The sequence below is a fragment of the Pimephales promelas genome, chromosome 10 (genome assembly GCF_988280905.1).
Source record: "Pimephales promelas chromosome 10, fPimPro1.hap1.1, whole genome shotgun sequence".
NCBI lineage: Eukaryota > Metazoa > Chordata > Actinopteri > Cypriniformes > Leuciscidae > Pimephales > Pimephales promelas.
Genome location: NC_142778.1, coordinates 33,227,008 through 33,251,852, shown reverse-complemented (window position 1 = coordinate 33,251,852; position 24,845 = coordinate 33,227,008). Strand labels below are relative to the sequence as shown.

The window sequence follows — 24,845 nt, the reverse complement described above, 5'->3', positions numbered from 1 at the left end:
TTATTAAAGTGAAGAAATCACATTAACAGCAGTAACCAAGACACCAGCAAGCACAGGCTTGGAATCCACTTTCTAGGCTATGCTTCAAACATTAATAGCTCACAGCAACTACAAATCAAACTTCTAAGACGAAGATGTGACAGCCTCAGTTTATCTTCCCTGGATCTCCTGCAAGGCAGACTAGGATGTTACCACTAAAGCACCTAATGCTCTCTGCCACTCAGCATATAATATAATTATAAAGGTTTTTAATGTCCTTCAGGCTCATTGTGAGCCTCATAAGTCTCATAGAAAATTGAAATCATAAAAGGGAAAAGGGGGATGGAGAAAGGACAAGCAAAAGACTCGGAGCCTTCATCTACAGTCCCGCATTCTCAGACCCCTCGTTTTTCGAACACAGCGCCTCCCGCTGTTCGAAAGATCGTATAACACCCGCACATAGAGTACAGCGCACGCGTATCCAAATGCAATTAAAAACAATAGAATGCAATATTACCGTCTCCAAATAAATTATACAATAAATATTTGCGTTCCCTGCATAATGCATGTGCCAAAAAACTCATTGTTACTGATGGAAGGGATACAATTACAGATTGAACTCGAAAAATAGTATGTTATTCAAATTGCAATTTTTCTTTTAGTTCAACCTATAATGGTCTAATTAACATTACCATGCTAACATTAGAAAATCTGTTTTTTGATATTTTGAATGCGAAGCAAAATCAGAATAGACAAAACACCAATAATAAACATTTAAGTAGGCTACTTTATTTAATGCTCACCAAAACAACATCTTGCTGAAAAGAAAAAAGAAAGAAAAAACTGTGTTCGTGACTAATTTATAAGTCGCTTTGCATAATCATAAAATGATATGTTGCTGGGTTCGGCAGGGGCAACTCCATCGATGTATGGTGTACCCCTGGAATAGCCTACAACAGTATAGACCCGATAGCACATGTATGATGTTTCAAAAAGAAAGAAAAAAAGATGTTTGCAAATGTTACCTTCATGTTGCACCGCTCTGTTGAAGTGTCCCTTGAGATGTTTTTGAACTTTGGACAACTTTGTGGGTTTGAAATATATGGGGGCACAGAATGAGCAGTGAAAATAACTGCAGCATTTATGACATATCTACAAAAAGTCCAAGGTTAAAGGCTAACGTTAGCTATCAAAATATTTTCGGGGGGAAGAGGGCGAAAAAAACATACATTAACGGTTCAAATCTTGTTACAAAATATTATTACAAATATTAAATGGACTATTCATATGTTACGATGAGCTAAATTAGTTTTATTAAAAAATAAATCAAACGAGTAGGTGTAACGGAGGCCGGGTGTAGGGGTGGCTACTACGATTCGCTAAATAAAATTGAAGATAGCCTACTGACGTTTTGGCTTAAAGATTTTTTTAGTTAATGATCTGTAAGAATGGATCTTTATTAATACCAGTCATTGACCCGAGTAACTTTTTTGACATTTGTGTATAAAGTGTTCTATTTCTACAATATATGGTCTAAAAGCGTCTTAGTGCTGCCCTCTTCAGGTTGAACGGTGGCTACTGCAGTTGAATTTTCCTATTGGATGGCGAGTCTGCAGCTTCATAATATTGAACTAGTGGGCTACACAATCAAACCATGACAGCTTCATCTATCTTATGCACATTTATCTTATGCAAACAAAGAACAAATAGGTTCATCCATCATCGAAAGTAGCAAAAGTAAACAGAACCGTTCCATAGGCATATATGCTCCTGACGGTTTACCTGAATCATACTATGAAAAAAAAAAACAAGATGAAGGAGATTCTTGTTCTTTTCCATTCTTAACCTTATATGAAGACTGACATATACGATCTATTGCAAAGACAGAGGCAGGTTTGCTTGCTTTATATTGGATAAGATATATTTAAAACATTGATAATTCAACACCAACAAAAGTAAAATCATGATGGCTATTTACAAAAGATGCAAGCACACAACCGTTTTATAAAAAAAAAAAACATAGTCAGACAATACAAAAATTAAGATATGTGGAAAAGTCCAATATGTTGATCAAAAAAACTGAACGGCTGGTTTTGGTTGTCCAATTTGACATAGAAACAAAGGGTCAATAGTCAATTATCATCAATAAATTAAAAAGGGAAACATTCCTCTATTTGGTCACTGTATTGAAAGGCATGTGTTGAATAAAGACAGGAGAGAGAACATTGATGTCCAAGCAAGGCTCTTATCTGGGCACAGGTGGCTGGTTCATCTCAAGAATGTACAGACACAGCCTTTCAGAGTCCACGATCTCATTATCATTGGGTTACGGCCTCACACACACACCGTAGGGAAGACTGTTCCCCATTAGTTTGTTCAGATGTGGCATGTGGCCAATCATACGGTGGGGGTTTTGCCTGAGTGAGGGGTTTGTTGTTGCTGTTGTTGCTGAAGGTAAAGTGGTCGTTTCACTCTGGGCTTTCTGCGCTTGGGTTTGCTCTTGGCCTTGGTCAACTGCACCACAAAGAAGGAAAGCACAACCATGGCACCAAGAAATGCAAACATCGGGATGGTCTGGCCCACCTCTTGATTATAGCGGCCAGGCATTATTCCTGAGGAAACACACAGTCATGGATTACGGCAATGCGTTGTCTCAATGTTAAAAGATATCTAGTTGATTATTTTCTAAACACACAACAAATGCTCCTTCCTCACCTCCGGGTATGTCCCAGGCTCCACTTTCTCCAGGGGACAGGGGTCGAACCTGAGGCCGATATGGCCTTACATTAGGCAAAACAACCTTGTCCATGTCCACTGACAGTAGTTTCTGGTGCTTCCACAGATTGCTGAGAAAAAAAATGAGTCAACAAACCAAGTCAGATTTAGATCTGTTTTGCACGGGGAATGGCACCGGTGTCATGTGTACTGACCTGGGAGCAGTCTCATTAAGTGGCTGGGGTTTAGCCCAAGACAGATGAGGGCATGCAGGGAGAGGACGAGGCTTGGGGTCACCCAGATGAGCCTCCAGCACTTTGGAGTAACGGTAGAGGTGATTACCTGCCAAAATAATGATAATAATAATGATGTTTAATTGATCAAAACAATTAATTAAATATAAATAAATTAGAAATAAATGTATTTACTTAAAAAATATATGATACAGGACTTAAAACAATTCAAATGAAATTATAAATTATATACATAACATATTAAATTATACACATTAATTAAATACAAATAAATGATAGAAATTTAAAACAATTAAAATTAAATAAATATAAATGAATTTTATATTATTTTTTTAAACAATTTTGAATTTAAAACAAATGAAAAAAAAAATAATAATAATAATAATAATAATAATAATGTGTATATATATATATATATATATATATATATACACACACACATATATACATACACACACTTTTATTCACTTTATAAATAAAAATAATGAATTAAATGAATAAATTACCCCCCCCCCCCCAAAAAAAAAAAGACAATATTTAAAACAATTAAAAATGTACACTTTAAAAAAGCGGACAAAATTACAAATAAACTAAAGTAAAATTTTATCAAATTTAATGACTAACAAAAAAAAAGTAAATTAATGCAAGAAAATTATGAATTAACTAAAAATAAAAAAAATGCATATAAATAAATTAAATACATAAATGAATTAACTAAAAACAGATCAATATACAAGTAATTAAATAACAAATAACATAAAATGAATAAAAAATAATGAATTGTAAGAAAATAAAAAAAGAAATCACCTTCCAATCTCTGTGGTAATGGTCTGTCTGTGCCTGTAGGGGGAACCACTCTGTTTTTTGAGTGTGTGAGGCTGGGCGGAGTCATGCTATATGAAGTGAACTGCAGCAGAGCATCCAGCAGCCAAAAACAGTCTAAATAGAAAAAAGACATCCCAAACACATGCAAATTAAATTAACAAGTCTGAAAATAGAAAATGAGTCTGACAGATTTGCACAAAATGCGAGCTTACATATATATATATATATATATATATATATATATACACACACACACACACACACACACACATATATATATATATATATATATATATATATAGACACACACCCACAAATGTCCATTACCTTTCTGTCTGTGACTGTCATCAATGCAGTTGGAGTCTCCATAGAGCGCTATGCGACCTCCCCCCTCAGAGGGTGTTTGGTACATTCCAAGCACAGGCACATTTTCCACCACTGCCGTCTCTTGTTTCAAGACTTCTAGACCTAGAAATTTGAGGATATGGATAACAATAACAAGATGATTAAGTAAACGAGGGAGAATTTAGCTGGTCTCCGTGGAAACAGCAGTGATGTGAGGCGTATGATCAAAGCAGGGGATCTGTGTACCTTGATCTTTTAAGGTCTGAGCAATGACGATCCCATCCTCAGGAAAGCGAGCGATGCTGCACCCTGAGGCATAATACACTGAAAAGCGACAAGACAGGATAAATGATTGAAATCGAATTTAGGAAACATGTCTCCATTAAAACAAAGTACTCAATATAGTGCATTTAACAGAAAATCTATGCAATGTTATATCATCTTACTGTCATGATCTGCCATTGTGAAGTCTCCCTCATACAGACCGTCACTGAAGGCCATACCCCACACTGAGATCAGCTCATTCAAAGCTGGCACGTTAGCGCCCCCTGTGTCCGGCATCCACCATTGCCTGCGAATTAATGTGTAATGCACATTTCAAAAAGTTGCCTTTATTTGATAAAAACATGTTTGCCCTGAACTGGACACTTCACTAAGAGCTCAATTTAAAAAATGTATTTGTCGGATCCAAGAATAGAAACTTTCAAGCCCCCCCAAATAACATTAGTTATGATTTGGAGCACTCATATACCCTAATGGGAAACTCACTTTAATTTAAATTTGGACAGGAAAAAGTTTGACGAAAACATTGCTGAAATAATAATAAAAAAAAAAATCAGGTGAAATCAGTTAATCAAGAAAGCTAGTTAGCAATGAGCTAGTTAGCATGAGCTATATATACATCTATATATCTATATATATATATATTTTGTGTGTGTGTGTGTGTGCCATTTTCAGTTTTAGAACACACTGAAATATGATACATTTTTATTTATACCTAGAGAGTCACATTATAGATTATAGAAATAATAGATTATAGAAATAAGAAAAAAAGTTACAATATTAAAGAAACATCTATGACCTAGATTTTTTTTGTTTTCGTCACAATGACCCTCTGAACTTTTTTCACTGACATTGTCATGCTGTATATATATATATATATATATATATATTTATGATTAAAATAATAAATGAACGAAATATGAAATTCACTTATATTTACTATTTTTCATTATAGAACAAATTAAATAAGAGGAAGCAGTAGCATTTCAACGGCATCAGACTATTGGACCCCACTAAACATTTTACCCAGAGAATGGTCTGATGATGAATAATATCTTTCAAAGAATAGACACACAAGATTACTGTGCCTTGATGTACTCTAGTCTGTACCTGGTGTTCTCATCATAGAACTTGACTTTTCTCATGACTGATGTGTTGTACCAGTCACTAAAGATAATGAGAGACAGTCCATTATCTATGTCCCTTCTCAACTTGGAAATCTCCTCGGGAAAATATTCTTCCTCGCTATCCACCATCATCAAGGTCCCTACAAAACACACAGACAGACAGTTGATTTAAGCAGGCCTTATTCCATCACTACTTATTCCACAGAACAATTCATCTTCAAGACACCTACCATACTGACTGGCATCAAAGCATGTTATTGGTGCACCCAAGACCTCGACAAAGTAGCCATTGCTGCGAAGGTGCTGATACATGTCTCTAAAGTTAGTGTGAATATGATCACCATTCCTGCAAAACAAGAGAAAAACCATCATAAAAGAATATGAAGCTATGAAATGCTACCCTCTTTTCCACAATGCAAGGTCTTTTCTAACAACTGACTGAATGTGGATCATTTTTGGTGTTTGAGGCTCACCAGTCAAGTGGATCGTTCTTCATGCGCAGGTTGTCCCGGGGGAAGTAGCCGGGCGGGTAGCGCAAGTTGTGGTACTGATCCCACAGGATCCTTTTACTACGCGGAGGAGTGGGGACAATCTTTACCTTCACCGGTAGCTTCACTGTGGAGGTCATTTCGCCACCTATTGCAGACTGGATGCAAACACAACACAGCAGGTCATGATCTTGATTTACACTACTCTGTGACTTTAGGAGGCTTTCAGGCTTCTTAAAAGTTATCTGAAAATCTTTCAATTTGGCTCCTAGAAAGTAGAACTATAAAGATAACTATATTCAAGTCCACACCAGCAGACAATATTGTTCTGCTTGTTCTGTCATCTGAAGCTTTAAATGCTTGAGCTCTTTAACCCTCTGGGGTTGTTCGTTTCAGAGTCACACTCGGGGTGTTCGGGTCCAAATGGACCCAAAGGGCGGGATTCATATTTAAAAAAAAATAAAAAAATCATGATTTTTTTTTTTTACTCGTTTTTTATGATATTTTTTCTTTTCTTTTTTGGTGTTTTGAGAAAATTTCAAAAAAAAAAAAATTTGAATTAGTATTAATGCAATAATTATGACAAAATTTCCCCCCATTGAACATAATAGAAATTTTTTTTTTTTTTTTAAATATTTTTTTTTTTTTTTTTAAAGCTGTATTTTATTTTAGAGTCAAGCCTAGGCCTCATAAAAGCAATTTTTGAAACGAGATGGATGGCATCTGGTGGACAAACTGAGCATTTTAAAAATGCAAAACACATGTATAATCTGAATTTTTTGGTGTGTTTGTGTATAAAAGTGTGTTTGTGTGTGTCTGGGTGTGTCTGTTTTGCACTCTTGATGTTTTATAGATTCACCCCTTCACTGTTGTGTGCTTCTTTTCAAGATCGTGGCTGATTTGTAGATTGTACGCACAAAAAAACTCAGTATTTTCACATTTTTGCCAATTTCCCATTCATTTTCCATGCGGGTCCATTTGGACCCGAACACCCCAAGTGTGACTATTTTTTTTTACAACCACTTAGACTACTCGCATCCTGTCCCCAATTTTTTGGGGTGTTCAAATACCAAATACCAACAAAGTCACCAAATTTCTGACTATTCCGAGGAAGCTGTGATTTAAAAAAAAATTTTATTTAAATTCTTCGGGTCCATTTGGGCCGAACAACCCCGGGGTTTTAAAGCAGGATGGATTCTGATTGGCTGTCAATGTTTTCATCGTTCATCAGCTGGAAAAAATTGACAAAAATTGTTTCTCTGTGCCGTTATCATTGGTTGAAGTGTGGACTGAAGCTACTCTTCTATATTTAGAATAATTTTAGACTATATCTTTATCATTATAGTCATTCCCCTTGGTATGAACAGGCCTTAACTCTTTCCCCCGCCGTTCTTTTTGTTTAAGTTGCCAGTCAGCGCCTGCATTTTTTATCATTTTCACAGAAATGTCATGGCCCCCAGAATATTTTGTTGCATGAATATCTGAAAATGCAATATCAAAAAAAGGAACAGAGCCTCTGCTTTTAAATAAATAAATGAAAATTCTAGTTTCATGCATTCTACCAACACTTGAATATGGTAAATTTAATAAAAAAGCAACATTTCGAACAAAAGGCTGAGAAAATTGCGTTTATTTGTCAAAGACGTGCGGGATCGGATTCAGAACAATGATCAAAACATAGATGGAGTAAATCGCTTCACCCCAAAGCTTGCACAGTCCAAAACCTCTTCATGTTCATTTTAATTTTTAATGGTTGTGTTAGCTTCCATGTGCCTGCTTGTTTCTGCTTCTTTGCTTGTTTTTGGACATAGACATATACACTAGACGTCACCTTGGGTTTCTAAGCATGCGTCAATACCGCCGCCACCTTGGAAAAGGGGTCTTGTCATAGGAAGTAGCTAGGTAACGCTGCTATCTCTGCCTTTACTTCGAAATCATTGATGGTGGTGGACATTTGTGCAGCGTATGGTGTTCACGGATAAAATCTAAACTAGGAAGAATGTTTAAAAAAACAAAACAAACAAAAAAATTATTTTCTGGAATCAATGATAAATACAAGTCTGACCGTTGGAACGAACCAAAAAAACGAGAAAAATCGCATTCATGATGATTTATGGTGATTTTATTTCCGTTAGACCTGTGTGTACAATGACGCCGATGCATTAAAGTGCAGGGGCTCCCGTTTCAAGATGGCTGCTCTATTGACGCATTCGTTCCAATGAACTTTTTGGATCCAGAGATTCTGTACTATTTCAGACGATGTTTAATAGCGCCCCCTACCAGTGAAACGTGGATTGCCGGAAAGTTCGATCAATGGCAGAGAAGCTTTGACATAAATGACAGAAAATTCACACTTTCAAATAAAATAAAAATAGCATGTTGTAATACTTTATTGGAGATCTCAGGGAAAGTACTAATACTCACGTCATTCTCTGCCGGCGAGGCCACTGTAACCATGACATGACCCTGAGCGATGCCTTCCCACGATGCAGCTTTCTTGGCCACAGATATGGAAACAGCCAGGTAACCGGCCCAGGGCCAGAGCACAGGTGAGTAAGATACTGCCACGTCTACAAAATCACCATTCTGAGGAAGGTAGGGCTGCCAGATGGGCTGTGAACATCAAACATAAAATATTACTGTCCCCTTTGAAAAATGTTCATCAGTGAGTCTCTTTATTATTCCCTACCTTGTCCACAATCCTTCCAGTCACACCCATACCATTAAGAATGGTCACGTTGACAATTGTCGGCATGCTACCGTAGTAAATGGGCTGTGAGCAGTAGGGCCACATGTACGGGCACTCGGTCAGATCTATGTAGCTCGGGCTCAGGCTAAAGAATAAAAACACCATCAGAAATTCATTAGAGGGTGATGACCTTACTGAGAGCCAGTGCAAGATAACGAACCAGGTTAAAAAGGCTGGAATGTAATTAAATCCGAATGATGGTGCGACGGAGACGCTGGCAACATTTTAAATGGGCCAATTTAGCATACATGAATAAGAAACTGAGCATTACTGTATATGTGAGCAGAAAGCTAGAGAAAGATTCTTCCCTCTTGGATAATTTGTAAAGGCAAAGAGAAGAATGCAATATGTGTGAATGTGTGAGAGACATGCCTGGCTTGTGGCTTGTAGCTGTTAAGGATCTGGTAAGCTCTGAGTAAATCGAGTTTTCCATGACCCTGCTCAAACATGTTGACACCTGGCAGCCTGCGTGCTGAGGCGATCAGGGCCTGCTTCATACTGGCCGGGTTCACCAAGTCTCTGTTCAGCACAGTGCTGGAAAGACAAAAGACAAATAAACAGAGGAAAAATGAAATTAGGTTAGCCATCAGGCTGCGAGGATGGACTACATCAAATATATAGACCTTATGCGCCAGAGAAACAAGCATGCAGCCATCTTTAGTACATTCTGTTTTTGCGGTCGTTCTGTGTATTTCAATGGCATCGCGGTCGATGAGTAATTAGCTGGTGAAGTGGATTTACTTGTAAAGTTAACTAAAGTTATCATGAGGAGTGTAATGTTTAAAGCAGTTGTCTTAAATGTCAGTAGACCGGGAAGATTTTAAAACGAGCTGTTCTTTCATAAATACGTAATATCGCTGTGAAAGTATAGACCGGAAAACAAAAGACGAGTGCAGGACTGAAAAAATTAGATTGATTCTGTCAATTCATTTGTTTCTTGTTTTTCTTTGTTCGCAGGCTGTATTTTTTTATTACCAAATGTATTTTTTACAAAGTAACAAAAAAAAAAAACTATTATGAAGAAAACCATAGGTTTAGAGAACCAATTTATTTAGCTCGACTCCATATCACGTTTCAAAGAGCAGTGTGTTTATAGCAATTAATGTACAAAGTACAGGTGGGCCCACTATCAATCACTATCTGCCCCCTGATAAAGCAGTAAAAATAGGTCTTATGATGAAACCCTATTTTGAAAACGGATATAAAACACATCTCTACAATGAAAGAAAATGCTGTTTTATTGAGTATATCTCAAGGCCTAAAATTGGATACAGCTAGTTTAGGTGTTGAGTGTACATACATTCACTATTGATCAAAGGTTTAAAGTCAAATTTGTGTTATTTAAGAAATGAATGGTTTTATTTAACAAGGATGCATTAAATTGATCAAAAGAGTCAGTAACCATTTATGATACAAATAAATGCTGTTATGTTCTCAAAGAATCCTGATAAAAAAAAAAGTAATTTTCATACAAAAATTAAGCAGCTTAACCGTTTTCAACACAGATAATAAGAAATGAACTAGTATTTGAGAAAGATTAGTGAAGGATTATGTGACACTGAAGACAGGAGAAATAATGCTGAATATTCAGCTTTGCACCACCACAGGAATAAATAAAACATATTTAAATAGAAAACAGTAATTTTAGCAGGCGTAAGTTAATGGTAGAGTAAGATATAAACAGTTTAAATGCACTATAGGTGGGGGTTTCTAATCAAAAGAAATGTTTTTTTTGTTTGTTTTTTTAAGTATAAAATAAAAAGAACAGTAGACTGGATGGTGAGTTTGTGAATATTAATGCACAATATTTTAGTTTCATACAGTTTTTGTTCAACTGTGTCTCACCTGGCCAGCAGTGTGACAGCTCCAGCCACTACAGGTGATGCAACACTAGTTCCAGAGAGAGAACGACAGCCCTCCTTCAGTCCTGAACCACGCACACCAGAGCCGTACGTCACAATGTCAGGCTTCACCCTGCCATAGCCACCTGGCAGCTCCTGATCAACAGACAGCACAGGAAGTGAGTCAATTGAGCTGACAAGACAGACTGACAGATATTGCGATGAGTGAGAAAAAGAGCAATACATGTGACTGAGTGGAGACTATAATACAGACCCACATGGCCAGATATGTACTGTTTTATGTGTTAAACCCCACATTGGGATATCACTCTTAGGCCGTGTGTCCACCAAAGCGTTTTTCCACGCCCCTGGCGTATGTTTTCAATTGTTTTCAATGGGAGCGCCGCGTTTTTTAAACGCCATGAGCGTACCGAGGCGCTGAGTGTTTTTTTCACGCTGAAGCGCCGAGCGCTTTTACTGGTCGCTGGGAGTTGAAAAATGTTCAACTTTGGATAAAACGCAGCGCTCATCACTGTCACATTTTACCCAGCCGTCCAATCACAGTGGAGGAGGGGCGGGACTAAAGCACACCGACCAACTGTCACAACATTCAAACTGCTGCATATATTCTGTATCATAGCAACGAAACGTCTCAACAGAAAAAACGCTGCGCTGCCAAAACGCTCTCAAGCGCCCAAAGCACGGACTTAGGCCGTGTGTCGACCAAAGCGTTTTTAGCCAACTGAAAACGCCAGACGCTCTGCTGGAGATGCCGTGCTTTGGGCGCTTGAGAGCGTTTTGGCAGCGCAGCGTGTTTTTCCGTTGAGACGTTTCGTTGCTATGATACAGAATATCCGGAGCAGTTTGAATGTTGTGACAGTTGGTCGGTGTGGTATTAGTCCCGCCCCTCCTCCACTGTGATTGGACGGCTGGGTAAAAAGTGACAGTGATGAGCGCTGCGTTTTATCCAAAGTTGAACATTTTTCAACTGCCAGCGACCAGTAAAAAACACCAGGCGCTTCAGCATGAAAAAAAATGCTCAGCGCCTCGTTACGCTCATGGCGTTTAAAAAACGCGGCGCTCCCATTGAAAACAAACACCAGGCGCGTGGAAAAACGCTTTGGTGGACACACGGCCTTATTAGCCTGACTTGCCGATTTCGTGGGGTTATGATAAATAAAACATTACAATGTTTTTAAATGCATTCATTTATTCAATCTTTTCTAAATACATGTTCTTTTTTTAATTAGACAACATTCCTTGTCTCACAAATTGAGAGATTTAAACTTCATTTGTAAATCTAAATAAAAAAAAGGATTAGATATTCATCTTTGTGTTAATTAATAAATACTGTGAAAACATTCCTTTTAATTTTAACTGGACTATTTATAGAAGGCCAGATCTCATTTTTATTTATCCGCTAATCCTACAGCAGTGGATTTCATTGTTATATTATAATACTTTATTAACATGAAGGCCATTCATTTATGTACAACTATACTGTAAATCCATAATTATCTGAACCAGTTCAAAAGGAGAAGACTGTAAATCTCTTCAAATGTACTCTAGTCTAGGAAGCTCCAGCTTTGTCTAGCAGGAGGTGTCTGCCTATTTTAGGTCAGATCAAAAAACACAGACATGTTCTCACTGGCCTCTTCAGGCAGCTGCACAGGGAAAAAAAAGCACTAGTGAGACGTCAGCACAAGAAGGAACGCACCCATGTTGTCATGCCTCGGGATGAGAACCTGGCAATGTTGTCCTCAAAATCAATCCCTCCAACACCAATAACATCCATCTGATCTGCTGGATTGTTCAAAGTTCTGGAAGAAGCATAAAATAAAATAAAAAAAATCAATAGATATGTTGGAACTACTGGCCAAATTTAAAATAACCTGTCCTTGATCTACTCCACTTACCCGTAGAGAGGGCCATCATTGCCAATAGCAGATACCATAATCACCTTGTTGGCTGTGAGCTCCCAAACCTTGTTAAACACAGACAAGTCATGCTTTTATTAGAGGCTTACACTGCAGAGTACATAAACCATATTTAATGTACCGGCAAAAATACACTTGTGACAAATTGTTTGACATGTTGCTCATTTGTGGGATGCTTTGAATAAAAGAATCTGCCCAAACCTTATCAACAAAAGGATGGTCCATAAAGTCTGGTCCCCCTATACTGAGATTTAAGACATCTATCTTCTTCAGGATGGCATAGTTAAAGGCATCTAAAAACCAGGAGGTGTAGGACACCTAGAAATAAAGAAATGAAGAAGAACATATAGGAGGAGGAGGCATATGAGGAGCGTGTGTAAAATCTTCTTAAATACATTTTAAAATATAGAAATTAAAAACTGATGCTCGTTTTAGAACTGGGCGATATGGTTAAAAGCCTAATACATCCCTGACCAATACAAACTGTTTTTGAAAGAAGTCTCTTACTCTTACCAAGGCTGCATTTATTTGATAAAAAGAGTAATATTTTGAAATATTTTTAAAATATATTTAAAATAGTGATTTACTCCTGTGATCCAAAGCTGAATTTTCAGCATCCAAGTCTTCAGTGTCACATGATCCTTCAGAAATCAAGCTAATATGGTGATTCGGTGCTCTTTTTTATTACCATCAATGTTGAGCTGCTTCATATTTGTAGAAATCATGGTTGTGCTTTTTCCCCCCCAGAATTCTTTGAATCATTTTTCGATTTTTTTTTTGCTGGATAATAGTATTAATTACTTTTATAAACAATGTGATAGTGGTTGCATGTATAGGGAAATGGGTATGAATGTAGTTACCTGGTTATTAGTAAAAACTCTGAAGATATGAAGCTCAGAATCAGGAGCGAAGCCCTGGCACTCTCTCATGCTGGCGATAACCCCAGCCACAAAGGTACCATGACCCAACCCTGAAGAAAGAATGTGACAGAAGTTCACTCAATAATAAAATATGATTGATTTAACATGTTTAAACTTGTTTCATGACATACACTTAGAATTCGTCATACCATCATCCAGTGTTTTCTCATTGGTCCAATTGGTTCTCTCTTTAACATTCTTAAAGTGAGGGTGCTTCTCACTCAACCCAGTGTCAAATACTGCTACCTTCACCCCAGCTCCTGTATACAAACACATAAACAGAAATGCAGGTTTAACACAAACCGGATCTTCAAAAGTAGTAGAACGTTAATTACGGTAGCACATATTCCCATTCTCTCACACATACCGGTGTGTCCCATCTGCCAGAGCACATCTGCTTGCAGTATCTGGGCGACATGTCTCGGAATGGCCCGTAAGAGCCGGCGACTGGAGTGTCTTCCTGTTGCATGCCAGAATCCAGTGCTCAGAGACAGACTGGTCCTCCTAAGCGGCCTTGATGATTGCCAAGACTGCCACTTCTGCACCCAGCGTGTGTCATTACACGGGGACGCCCCATCAGTGCCCGCTGAAAGAGAAAAGGAATGAGAAATTCTTCTCAATAAATTATACCCCATCCCATTTGAATGTTTTATTTTTGCCTAGGATATACAATATAAATGTTCTAATCTAGAAGAACCTCTACTAGCATTTCTGCCAGCCCATTGAATATGCCATAATGTCCAAGTCACTTCAAATCCTGTCTTTCAATTCCTCGTGAATGTCTTTCAGGCCATTTCCCATTTAATACTTAATAAGTGCACAGATATTTCTCATAACTACAATTGCAATTTTATGCCCTCCCTAAAGACACAATCGTCAGGGCTCAGCAATTTTAGAAATGCTGCTTTGTATCACCCCTGCTAATATTTTATAAATATAATAACCATTTTTAGCAACGTATGTCACAAGGAGATATTTTTATTAGATGTTCCTTATTTTTTATTCCACATTTATTTTTCATATTTTTCATCAAGTCTTAACCCCTTAACGCCTGAATTTATATAGCTGTATATAAAAAAAATGTTTTATGTGCGTTTTTGCCTTTAAGTAGATGGTAAATGATGTTGAGATTATTAATTTCACTTTTGCACAACAAATAATCGAAATTTTGTTATGTTGCAAATCTGCAACACTGGGCATAATGGTCAATTTGGGGTCAATTTGGTATGTTGCAAATCTGCAACAGTGGGCATAATGGTCAATTTGGTATGTTGCAAATGTTCATGACCGTGCATAAACAGGAAATACGTCTGTCACTTTGCGGGCCCACTAGAAACAAGTGCTTGTCGAAGGTCCTAGGTCCGTAGCGAATATGCACTAACCGGCATTGGGAAAATGCAGACGTTATCTCGGCTGGTTGACTGAGTCAAATGGTTTGTTGCATACTTGCGAGAGTAGGCGTTAAGGGGTTTGAACAATCTGAGGATTTTAAAAACAGTATAGAATAATTTGTCAATCATTTTCAACCCATTGTAATTGCTTCTAAAGACTAGCTAGATATTAACCATGGTGACTTATTTAAATCAGCTAAATTTAACAACGGGCCAAAAGTGACAGTTCTATCGTTCAGTTCTAGCCTGAAACCCTCTCACACTTATCCTAAGTCATTAGGCCATCCTTATTGTGAAACCGACAAAACTTGCACAGTATTAGATTCTAGATTTGTCTAACATCAAACATCTACACCTTCATAAGCATTTTTATTGGCCCTGTGAATAACTTCCGGCGAGAACAGAGATGAGTAGCCTGTGCTTTCAGTAATATTCAAACGGAGCAGAGTGATAATAACAGTGATCACCTTAACTCCTCTATGTAAAAGTGTCCTCATAAAGGTTTTAAAGAGAAAAAGAAGGAATCGTAGGCGTTCAAGCATGGCTGAGTTGCAGAGCAAACCACTATGACCAGCCCTGACATGTCAGTCTTCCTCTCTGGCTGATTACTGCTCATTAATCCCCCCTAGAGCTATACAGACGAGACAAGTGCATATACTGTAATTATATTACATTTCAATCCCCCACTCGTGCTCCTGTAGAGCTGACCCAGACACCATTTAAATGATAATTACTTGCACATATGCTCTCAAACCGTGACTAGAGGTTATTCTTAGAGAAACAGACCCAGCTAATGATGTATTTTTGTTCTTATTACCTTTCCAAAGTGCCTCGAAGCTGTACTGTGTATGTTCTGTAGTGGGAGAGTGAGATATGCTAGCATTTAGGGGTGCCGACTGATAAGCATCTTCTGTGTTAATTCAGAATGGTGCTGAAAGTTTTTTGTCAGCCATTACTCCAGTCTTCAGTGTCACACGATCCGATTCAGAAATTTTTTGAATCTGCAGATTTGGTGCTCAAGAAATATTATTATCAACTGCTTAATTTTTTTCAGGATTCTTTGTTCAGAGTGTCTGCACTTTGTAAATTAAAAAAAAATATATATTTTTTTTTAATATACATTTTTGTATCCATGTCAAATTCTTTAATCCTACTTTTGATCAATTGAATGCATCTTGGCTGAATAAATGTAAAAAAAAAATGTATAATATATATATATATATATATATATATATATATATATATATATATACATAAAATATTTTTTTATATATTTTTTATTATATATATATTGTATATATGAAGAGTTCAGATGCAAAAGCCTCTAAATGCCATTTGAAATTTTCTTCTTTAATGATGATTTTTATCAAACTTGTATATTTAAGTTCAGTAATTTCACTTAAATAACAATTAATAGGTAATTATCATTGCCATTTAAGTGAAATTACTGAACTTAAATATACAAGTTTTATAAAAATCATCATTAAAGAAGAAAATTTCAAATGGCATTTAGAGGCTTTTGCATCTGAACTCTTCATATATATATATATTCTTCTTCTTATAAGTTAACTATATATATATATATATATATATATATATATATAATCTCCTCACGTAAATGATTCGATTTCGATGCCTTACGTTTCTTACCCACTGCAGAAACCACCACAGGTTCATCAATGCCGTTATTCATTTTTTTGTCTGTTTGTTGATTGAAAAGTACAAAATAGATAAGAACACCTAGGAAGGAAGCCGGGTATATTTAAAGCGCTGCCGTTACTGTTTACATGGCGTGGAATGGTGCGTTGTGATTGGTTGAGCGGATGTATCGCATTTTGCAGAGATAGACAGGGTCAATTTATTTTAAGAAGGGAGACTGGCATTTGTCACGGTTTGGAAAGAAAGGGAGAAAACATAATAACACGGCGGATTTCGCATTTTACGTCAAATTAAACTGACTTTTCAATACTGACCTGATACAAAACAGTTTTTTGAAGTTATCGCGTTTTGGAAACAATAAACTTTGAATGGTAGCGTAAACACTTAAATGTTTTTTTTTGGGGTTGATGCCGCAAAATCTTGCAGTAAACATAAGCATTACACATCAGCCGTGCAGCTTGTTTAGGATGTTGGTAAAAGAAGACTGTCACAAACAATGTTATTATGCAGGAGCCGTGCTAGTAAACCGTAATCACTCTCCCAGGGTTTCTAAACACTGACAGCAGATTTACAGCAGAGGAGTGATTTCTTTTTTTATTCTAATGGTGGAGAACTTAGTGTACAAAGACAGAACATTCTTTCACCTCGAACACTTCTGAAAGCCATTTTATTCCACCCCATGCAGTAAATAAACACTTCCTATTTGGTTCACCCCCTGCTGATGACTTTCCTCCCTGCAGTCACCCCAGAGAGCTGGGAACGAACAAATTGCACGTAACCTCTGTGATAGTGCAAAGCACTGCAGGGTTCAAGCGTGACTTATAAATGTGTTTCCCAATCATGTCTCCCTTATCTGACCCATATATTTCTGGTCTTGGAGTCTCCAGATAGATTGTTTTATTTAAAGGCTATTTTTCATGGCGGGAGTCTCTAATAACAAGCTGATGAGCTGATTCAGGTGTGATTGATTAGGAAGAGTTGGAAAATGTGTAGTGTTGGTGTGCCTCCAAGAACAGGGTTGGGAAACAGTATAATACCATGTACTAGTACTGCATTTTAGTAAAGGTACGATAGATAGCAGTATTATGCCAATGTTCTGAATGTCAGTGTTTTAAAAGTACAGTACAACTTACAGTCAGTCATTTTGAGGCTGCGGAGGACCATGCGCTGAGGCGTCACTCGTTTGATATAGGGGTGGTCCTGCAGGGTGAGCAGGCTGCTGCGGGTGTCCTGCCGGATCTCCACCACCTCAAAGTCACTGGGGTAATCGCTAGCAGGATTGTCCCTTCTTACGATGCGCCAGTTCACCGCATCCACATCTCGCAGGGCGCTGCTGATGAAATCACTGCGCGCTTTGGCTGTGAAGTATCCGTTAAATGCAACTATGTACTCTAGAAGAGACGGAGAGAGAATTAAATGCATCGCAAAACCCTACAGGATAAATGCACATGTGTTTGCTGAGAAAACCTCGCAACCCATTCACTTAACGTCTTAGTTCTGTCTCTATTTGGGCAACTCATCATTCAAATGGATCCAAGTTCCAGCCTTGCAACAACAATCACAAAAGAGCCTTTAACAGAAATAACGTCTGCTGAAACTTTAGGCCAGGGCGGGTATAGAGGAACACCCATATTCTTTCTTTGCTTGACAAACCTGAACAGAGACGCTATCAGAATGCTTTGAAATGTGGCCGTCCTCCAGAGTGCTTGACACGACTAAGAACAAAGCCCATAGTCCATGAGGGAATGCAAAACAAAAATGCAGACACAGACCACATTAAAGGGATACTCCACTTTTTTTAACTCCCCCAGAGTTGAACAGTTGGGTTTTACCGTTTTTGAATGTATTCAGCCGATTTTCTGATATTTAGATATTTATATATCAGTAACCAGACAGTTTCTGGTCTCATTGACTTTCATAGTAGGAAAAAAATATACTATGGATTATGGAAGTCAATGAGACCAGAAACTGTATCATTACTGATATTCTTCTAATTATCAGAAAATCGGCTAAATGGATTAAAAAACGGTAAAACCCAACTGTTCAACTCGGGTAAAATGAGCCTATTTCCAAAAAAAGTGGAGTATCCCTTTAAGGGTTTAGTGACTTTGAGGACAGCAGAGACTGAGAAACAAACGCAAATAATAAGATACAATTAAATGTTATTGGTAACACTTTACAATAAGGTTCATTAGTTAACTGCATAGTTAGCATGAACTAATAAAGAACAGCACTTATACAGCATTTATTAAATGTTAATTTCAATATTTACTAATACTTAATTAGTTAATGCGCTGTGAACTAACATGAACAAACAATGAACAGCTTTATTTTTATTAACTAACATCAACAAAGATTAACAATACAGTAACAAATGTATTGCTCATTGTTAGTTAATACGTTAACTATTGGACCTTATTGTAAAGTGTTACCATGTTATTCGTCTAATTGTGAACAAATTATCCAAACAGATGTTACATTTTTAAAACATTTTTGACCTAGTAATTCTTTAATCAAAAGAACACAACTCATGGTGCGTTTTATTATTTATCCGTGTCGACTAGATTTTCCCTTTCCTCGGATTTTCCCGCTCGGATTTTGGACATCAGTTAGCCTGGCTAAGAGAATAAGACGTGGCCTGGAAACCACATGTTCATTTTCTCGTATATGAGGCGTGGTTTACGAATCCCCAGAGCCGTATTATTGGGTGCTACGAATGTCTATCAAAATGCGCCAGTTTTTACAGTGTGTTTAGGACAGGCAGCTAGTGGATAGTGAGGAGATGTTTGCTGTATGTAACAATGTTTTGGCCTAAAAAACGTGTGCCATCGCTTAAAGCACCTTTAAACCCTGTACTTTTTACAATCACAAGCTCACATTCAGCTGATCTGCCTCCATCTAAACAACTGTAAAATGTTTTCCTTTTCATTAATCTGTTTCACTCAGGCCCCGTCCACACTACTGCGTTTTCCTTTAAAAACGGAGACCTTTTGCTACGTTTGCACCTCCCGTCCACACTAAAACGGGAAAAACGAAGACCTAAAACGGAGAAGTTTAGAAACGCTGCAGCTGCGTTTTGAAACTCCGGAGGGCGTTTTAGTGTGGACGAGACAAAACGGAGGAGTTTACAAACGATGACGCAGAGGCTCACGCTCGGCTCTATGATTGGGTGTCATCAGTCATGACGTATCCTTCCCTGATTCGCCAACCACTGTTTACACCGGCGCGCGCATGCCCAGTGTTGGTGAATGGTCACGTGATCTCACGTGATCTGCGTTTTCAGTCGTTTTAATGTGGACGGAGATCAATTCTAATACGCAGACAAAACGCTGGTGTGGACGGAGATCATATTTGTTTTAATTCTCTGTTTTTAAACGAAAACGCAGTAGTGTGGACGGGGCCTCAAATGCGTCAAAATCCAACAGAAAAGATCAGTTGCTACTTCCATTTCATTATTTTAACCATAATAATGCATAGCTACTAGCTAGTATTTCAAAACAAGTAGCTGTCAACTTTTATAACGCCCAACAAAACTTGCCAAACTTGCCAACGAACGTTATTGCTTTAGTTAAGGGAAGTGTGAATGAATTAAAACTCGTTTTGCCAATCCCACAATTCATAGCTTTGGGTGAGGGAAGTGGGAATGAATTAAACATTAGAGGACGGCACAAAGGGCCGCATTCACAGAGCAGTAATCAGGCCACTATAAATAACGTGTTATGTTCTGGGCTTGTATACCCACATCCACACCACACCACACCCAGTGTAGTGAACTTGCCCTTTCAAAAACAATGCTGGACTCAGATCAAGTCTTAGGAATGTATTGCCAACACTCTGGGCCGGACGCCAGCAAACACACAGAACAGAGGGCACGATCCAGCCAATGAATGGACAGAGTCCTGAGAGAGAGCTCAGTGGAGTAGCCTACATTACACCAGCACTGTTTGGCCTGAAGCGTTCACGTTTTGTCCTGCCCTAAATTACAACAAGTGCAACAGCTGCTTTTAACCCTCAATAATGTCCATAAACCGGTTGATAACTGATTTCCGTGCAATAAAACGTCATTATCAACGATAAAAACTAATGATTGTGTTGACAGTACACACAACTGAACATGCCTATGAAGAATTAAGCATTCTCCTCGCAGTCAATCTCAAACCTCAGACAAATTAAATCCTATTTGTTTTGTTACAGAGACAAATAAGTCACGTTTTATTGAGTGTAACTTACCATGCTTGACCACTTTAGTAGAAAAGTCCAGTTTCAGCAGGATCTGTGAGCAGTTTGAGCTCAAGAGTGCCTCAGGATTCAGAGGTGGATGAAACGGAGTTGAGAACGGCCCTCTGTTTTCCTCTGTGCCCACCAGAGGCAATCGACCCCCCAAAGCAGCCACAAGCAAGCACAGCCGTACAATCATGGTCCCTGTGGTCCGTTTCTGGTTATCACCCATCTAAAGATACATGTGTCCTCAAAGGTAACAAATGTGTATGGGTATTTGCAGTTTATGAAATTGTTTAGGTCCAGAATGCAGAGAAGCCTGAATAACGCATGGCTTGAGTATTCATTTCTTTCTGCGTTTTCTCTCCATTGTGTGATTATGGTTCAGTGGAGGTGATCAGTGTGGCAGCCTGAGGAGGAGGAGGAGAGGGGCCATCTTCATGAAAGTGTAAAACAAACTACAGTAGATCAGGAGGGGTGTTCATCTGGTGACGGGCTTCCTCAAAATGGCCAAAGGGTTTCTATTCTTCCTGTAGACTGAGAGGGAACAACAAATGTTCAGCTAGTTGCTGGAAAACACACATTTCAAAAGGTTAACATTTACCCAATAATCATCCATTTTAATGGGGAGCTTACATAGAAAACAGTTATTTTACATGTAATGTTTGAATTTTTTCATAAATAAAAATATTTGAATTTTTTAATAAATAAAAATATTAATTTTGAAATAAATAAAAAGAAGATTTTTTTAATAAATAAAATATAATTTTTTTAATAAATAAAAATATATTTTTTAATAAATACAAATAATATTTTTTTAATAAATACAAATAATATTTTTTAATAAATAAAAAAAAAAAATTTAATAAATAAAAATATAAAAAATTAATAAATAAAATATTAAATTTTTAATAAATAAAAATATATATTTTTTAATAAATAAAAATATTTAAATAACTAAAAATATTAAAATGTTTAAATAAATAAAAATATTTACATTTTTAAATAAATAAAAATATTTTAATTTTTAATAAATAAAAGTATTTTAATTTTTATTAAATAAAAATATTTTAACTTTTAATAAATAAAAAAATATTTTAATTTTTAATAAATATGAATTAATAAATAAATAATAATATATTTGTTTATTATTAAGTTATATTTTACTGTAATAATTTTACATTACTGATTTATTTCTGCTTAAATAAATGCAGCCTTAGGTGAGTATAAGAGACTTTTGAACAGTAATGTTAAGACACTCAAATGACAAGGACCATTCATTTTAAAATCAAGTGTGGTCCCAAAGTCTACTCTACTACACTGACAGACGCTGACCAACGGCAACATGCATATTCGTTGGGTTTTGTCGGATCAGTGTTACTCCTGTCTGTTGACGTTCATGCAGTTTGAGTGATGCATTAAAGACGTCTAGAATGATGCTTGTAATTTACCACAAAGTGTTAGCCTCAGGATAATGTGAGGGACATTTCCTTGAAAACACGGTCCCCCACCCACAGGCAACCTTCCAGAGGCTTAATTTCCCACTGACTGCAGGCTGGGAACACCAAGAAGTGGGCTTAACTCAGATGGGCTGAGCTGTTAACTCAATATGCACACCATATGGTTCTTTACTACAGACCAGACCATCCCAGCTGACTTGTCAACATGACAAGAAAAAAACCTCACCAAATTATTAAATGCATGTTATAGATGTTGTAAACAATTCATTTTCTGGATTATTCTGGAAATCATTGTTGAAAACTGTTGATATTTGAAATCAACCCAAACAAACACCCTCCCTTCATTCCTCCGCCCCCAAAATGTACGAACACGCCATGCAAGAATGTCTCTTATCATAGCAGAAGCGAGGCAAAATAATACTTAAATACTTAATACTTAAATAAATAAAGCAAAGATGATGGGGAAAAAATGAACATGCATTACACAAAAGTATCTATAAGCAGACTGATCTCATGAAGTAGCGTGTGCATGACGCCAATTTGTATTTCCATTTTTGCCGTGCTATCAACACGCATAATCGCTTTTCAGCGTGTTTATGAACGCCGTTGACTTAACGTTATTACTGTATATATAAACATATGACTTACCTCAACCCCGTCCCTAAACCTACCCGTCACTGGGGTTAATGGCATTTTTGACTGTTCCCTTACCATCCTAGGAAAAAAAAAAGATCGCTCCCCAGACGTAGATCTACATTTTGCTTCGTTTCGCTCTGACATTTGACAGCGTGTTCTGAATTTAAATTTGAATTTAAAGTCTTAAAAATGCTAGTGTGTATTTATTTTTAATCGGAGCAAATAGGAATTGGGAACTCAAAATAAATTTGTTGCCGTTTCTGTTCACTATAAAGATTTACTCAACTTTAGCTTCTGAGAACACCAGGAAACGTGAAAGAGAATCGCACATTTAATGGTGGCCAGAGCAAACATGTAAAAACGGATGTGAATGTGACCTTCACAGAATCAATGTTTACTTTCATTCTGTTTGTAGTATAGAACAATCAAGGATGTTAGTGTAAAAGCTAAAGTAATTCACCCCCAACATTTTTTGTTGTCATTTACTCATCCTGCTTGACCACTTTCTTCTGTGAAACTCAAAAAAAAAAAAATGGTTTTAGGCAGAATGAATAGACAACAGTGACTAAAGCTGTCATTGTTTCTAACATCTTCCCGGCTTTGCAAGTAAAGAATTTTCATTTTGGGTTGGTCTTCCTTAAAAAACAAACTAAAGCAATACTGAACATTTGACCATATAGTTTGGAGCAGAAGTCACTTATTCCAGCTTGTGGCCAATTATTATCAGCAAAATAATCAGAGAAAGACATAGGCTTGCAAAAGCCATTGTTTCTTGGCCTATTAAAAAATTATAAAATATATATGAGTGAGTCAGATAGAAACCAAAATGATAACCAGCTCTGCTTTTTTGCAGACACACACACACACACACACAAAAAAAAAAAAAAAATCTGCAGATGAATTTTGAGCAAAGCATTGTGAATTGGATGTTCATATTAAAAGGAAAAAAAAAATAACATTAGGAGTCAGTATTTGGACAGACTGGTCTGGTTCTGTACTGACCACAACACTTTGTCTGATGGATAGATCTGATATAATTAAATCTCTTTTAACAATACACTGCACATTAGCTAATGACAATAACACTAGCATGTCTTGCTAGCTATAACACCACCAAAACATCGATTTAAGTTGCGTAAAGCAGTTTGACAGAATGACCCGTTATTTACTATCCTCCCATGTAAAAAAAAAATCTTCAAAGATCATGTTTTGTCTCTAAATCAGACAAGCATGTGGCCTCGCCATCATCCTGCTACAAGCTAACACCTAGCTTAGTCAAGCATGAGTATAAGAGTTCCCACACATGACTAACAACCCCATAATGTACTTATATGTATACTTACTATTTGCTTAACTGCCGGAATATGTCGTCTGAAATATTTCGTATTTTGGGTTTAGTAACGTTACATATTAGAACTGTACACAAGCTAATGGCGCAAGCTGTTAGACTGTAACGTGAGAAACTGGTATTAAACACAACAACCAGTAGCCAATTATCGATCGCTGCGTCACGTCTCGACTCGGGAGGGATGCACGTTCAGCCAATAGAAAACGTTTATACCTTTAAGCTTCCATTTGATTGGATATCACGAGACCCAGCGTTAAAGGTACACGCAGTGATTTCTCCTCACTGAAAAAGTTTTACCCTGATCGAGATGAACAGCTACATTAGCATGAATTGAAGAATCCGAAATATAGCCTAATAGTTAAAATAGCAGAATACAGTTAAAGCACGCCTGAAGTAGTTAGCTGCCTGTTTTTTGCTGGTTTAAGACGGTTTCCACTGGTCTAATTTGGTGTTTGTGAGGTCAATTGTTATCCCAGCATGGCCAGACTGAAGTAACACACACTAGTCTATTTGGTCATTCAGACTGGCTTTGCTGACTGACTAAAAGACTAACTTACGTTGTACATTTGTTGTCGAAACCCTCTCGTACGTTCAAAAACCCTTTTTTAAAGAACTATTCATCAATTATACTCATTCACAGACTGTACTCAATTTTGTGAGGAACTGCGAAA

At 37.2% G+C, this 24,845-nt stretch overlaps 1 protein-coding gene across 2 annotated transcripts; it reads right to left on the bottom strand.

Annotated features, from left to right (window-relative positions):
* Positions 1–1,869: 1,869 nt before the first annotated feature.
* mbtps1 (membrane-bound transcription factor peptidase, site 1) lies at positions 1,870–24,329 on the bottom strand. 2 transcript variants are annotated; one of them, XM_039683950.2, is made up of 23 exons: positions 24,170–24,329; positions 20,743–21,267; positions 17,646–17,903; positions 13,830–14,048; positions 13,612–13,722; positions 13,403–13,512; positions 12,744–12,860; positions 12,522–12,589; positions 12,323–12,425; positions 10,610–10,761; positions 9,137–9,298; positions 8,705–8,849; positions 8,440–8,628; positions 6,001–6,173; positions 5,758–5,873; positions 5,511–5,667; positions 4,565–4,689; positions 4,365–4,442; positions 4,101–4,241; positions 3,756–3,887; positions 2,910–3,036; positions 2,695–2,825; positions 1,870–2,591 (listed from the first exon to the last, which is right to left on the bottom strand). In XM_039683950.2, the coding sequence occupies exons 2-23, from the start codon at positions 20,960–20,962 to the stop codon at positions 2,377–2,379; spliced, it is 3,249 nt and encodes a 1,082-aa protein (XP_039539884.2). In that variant the 5' UTR covers positions 20,963–21,267; positions 24,170–24,329; the 3' UTR covers positions 1,870–2,376. The 2 variants fall into 2 exon arrangements, with proteins under 2 accessions (XP_039539884.2, XP_088972627.1); XM_089116501.1 differs by having other exon boundaries at positions 20,743–21,299; positions 24,170–24,305.
* Between the last annotated feature and the right edge of the window lie 516 nt (positions 24,330–24,845).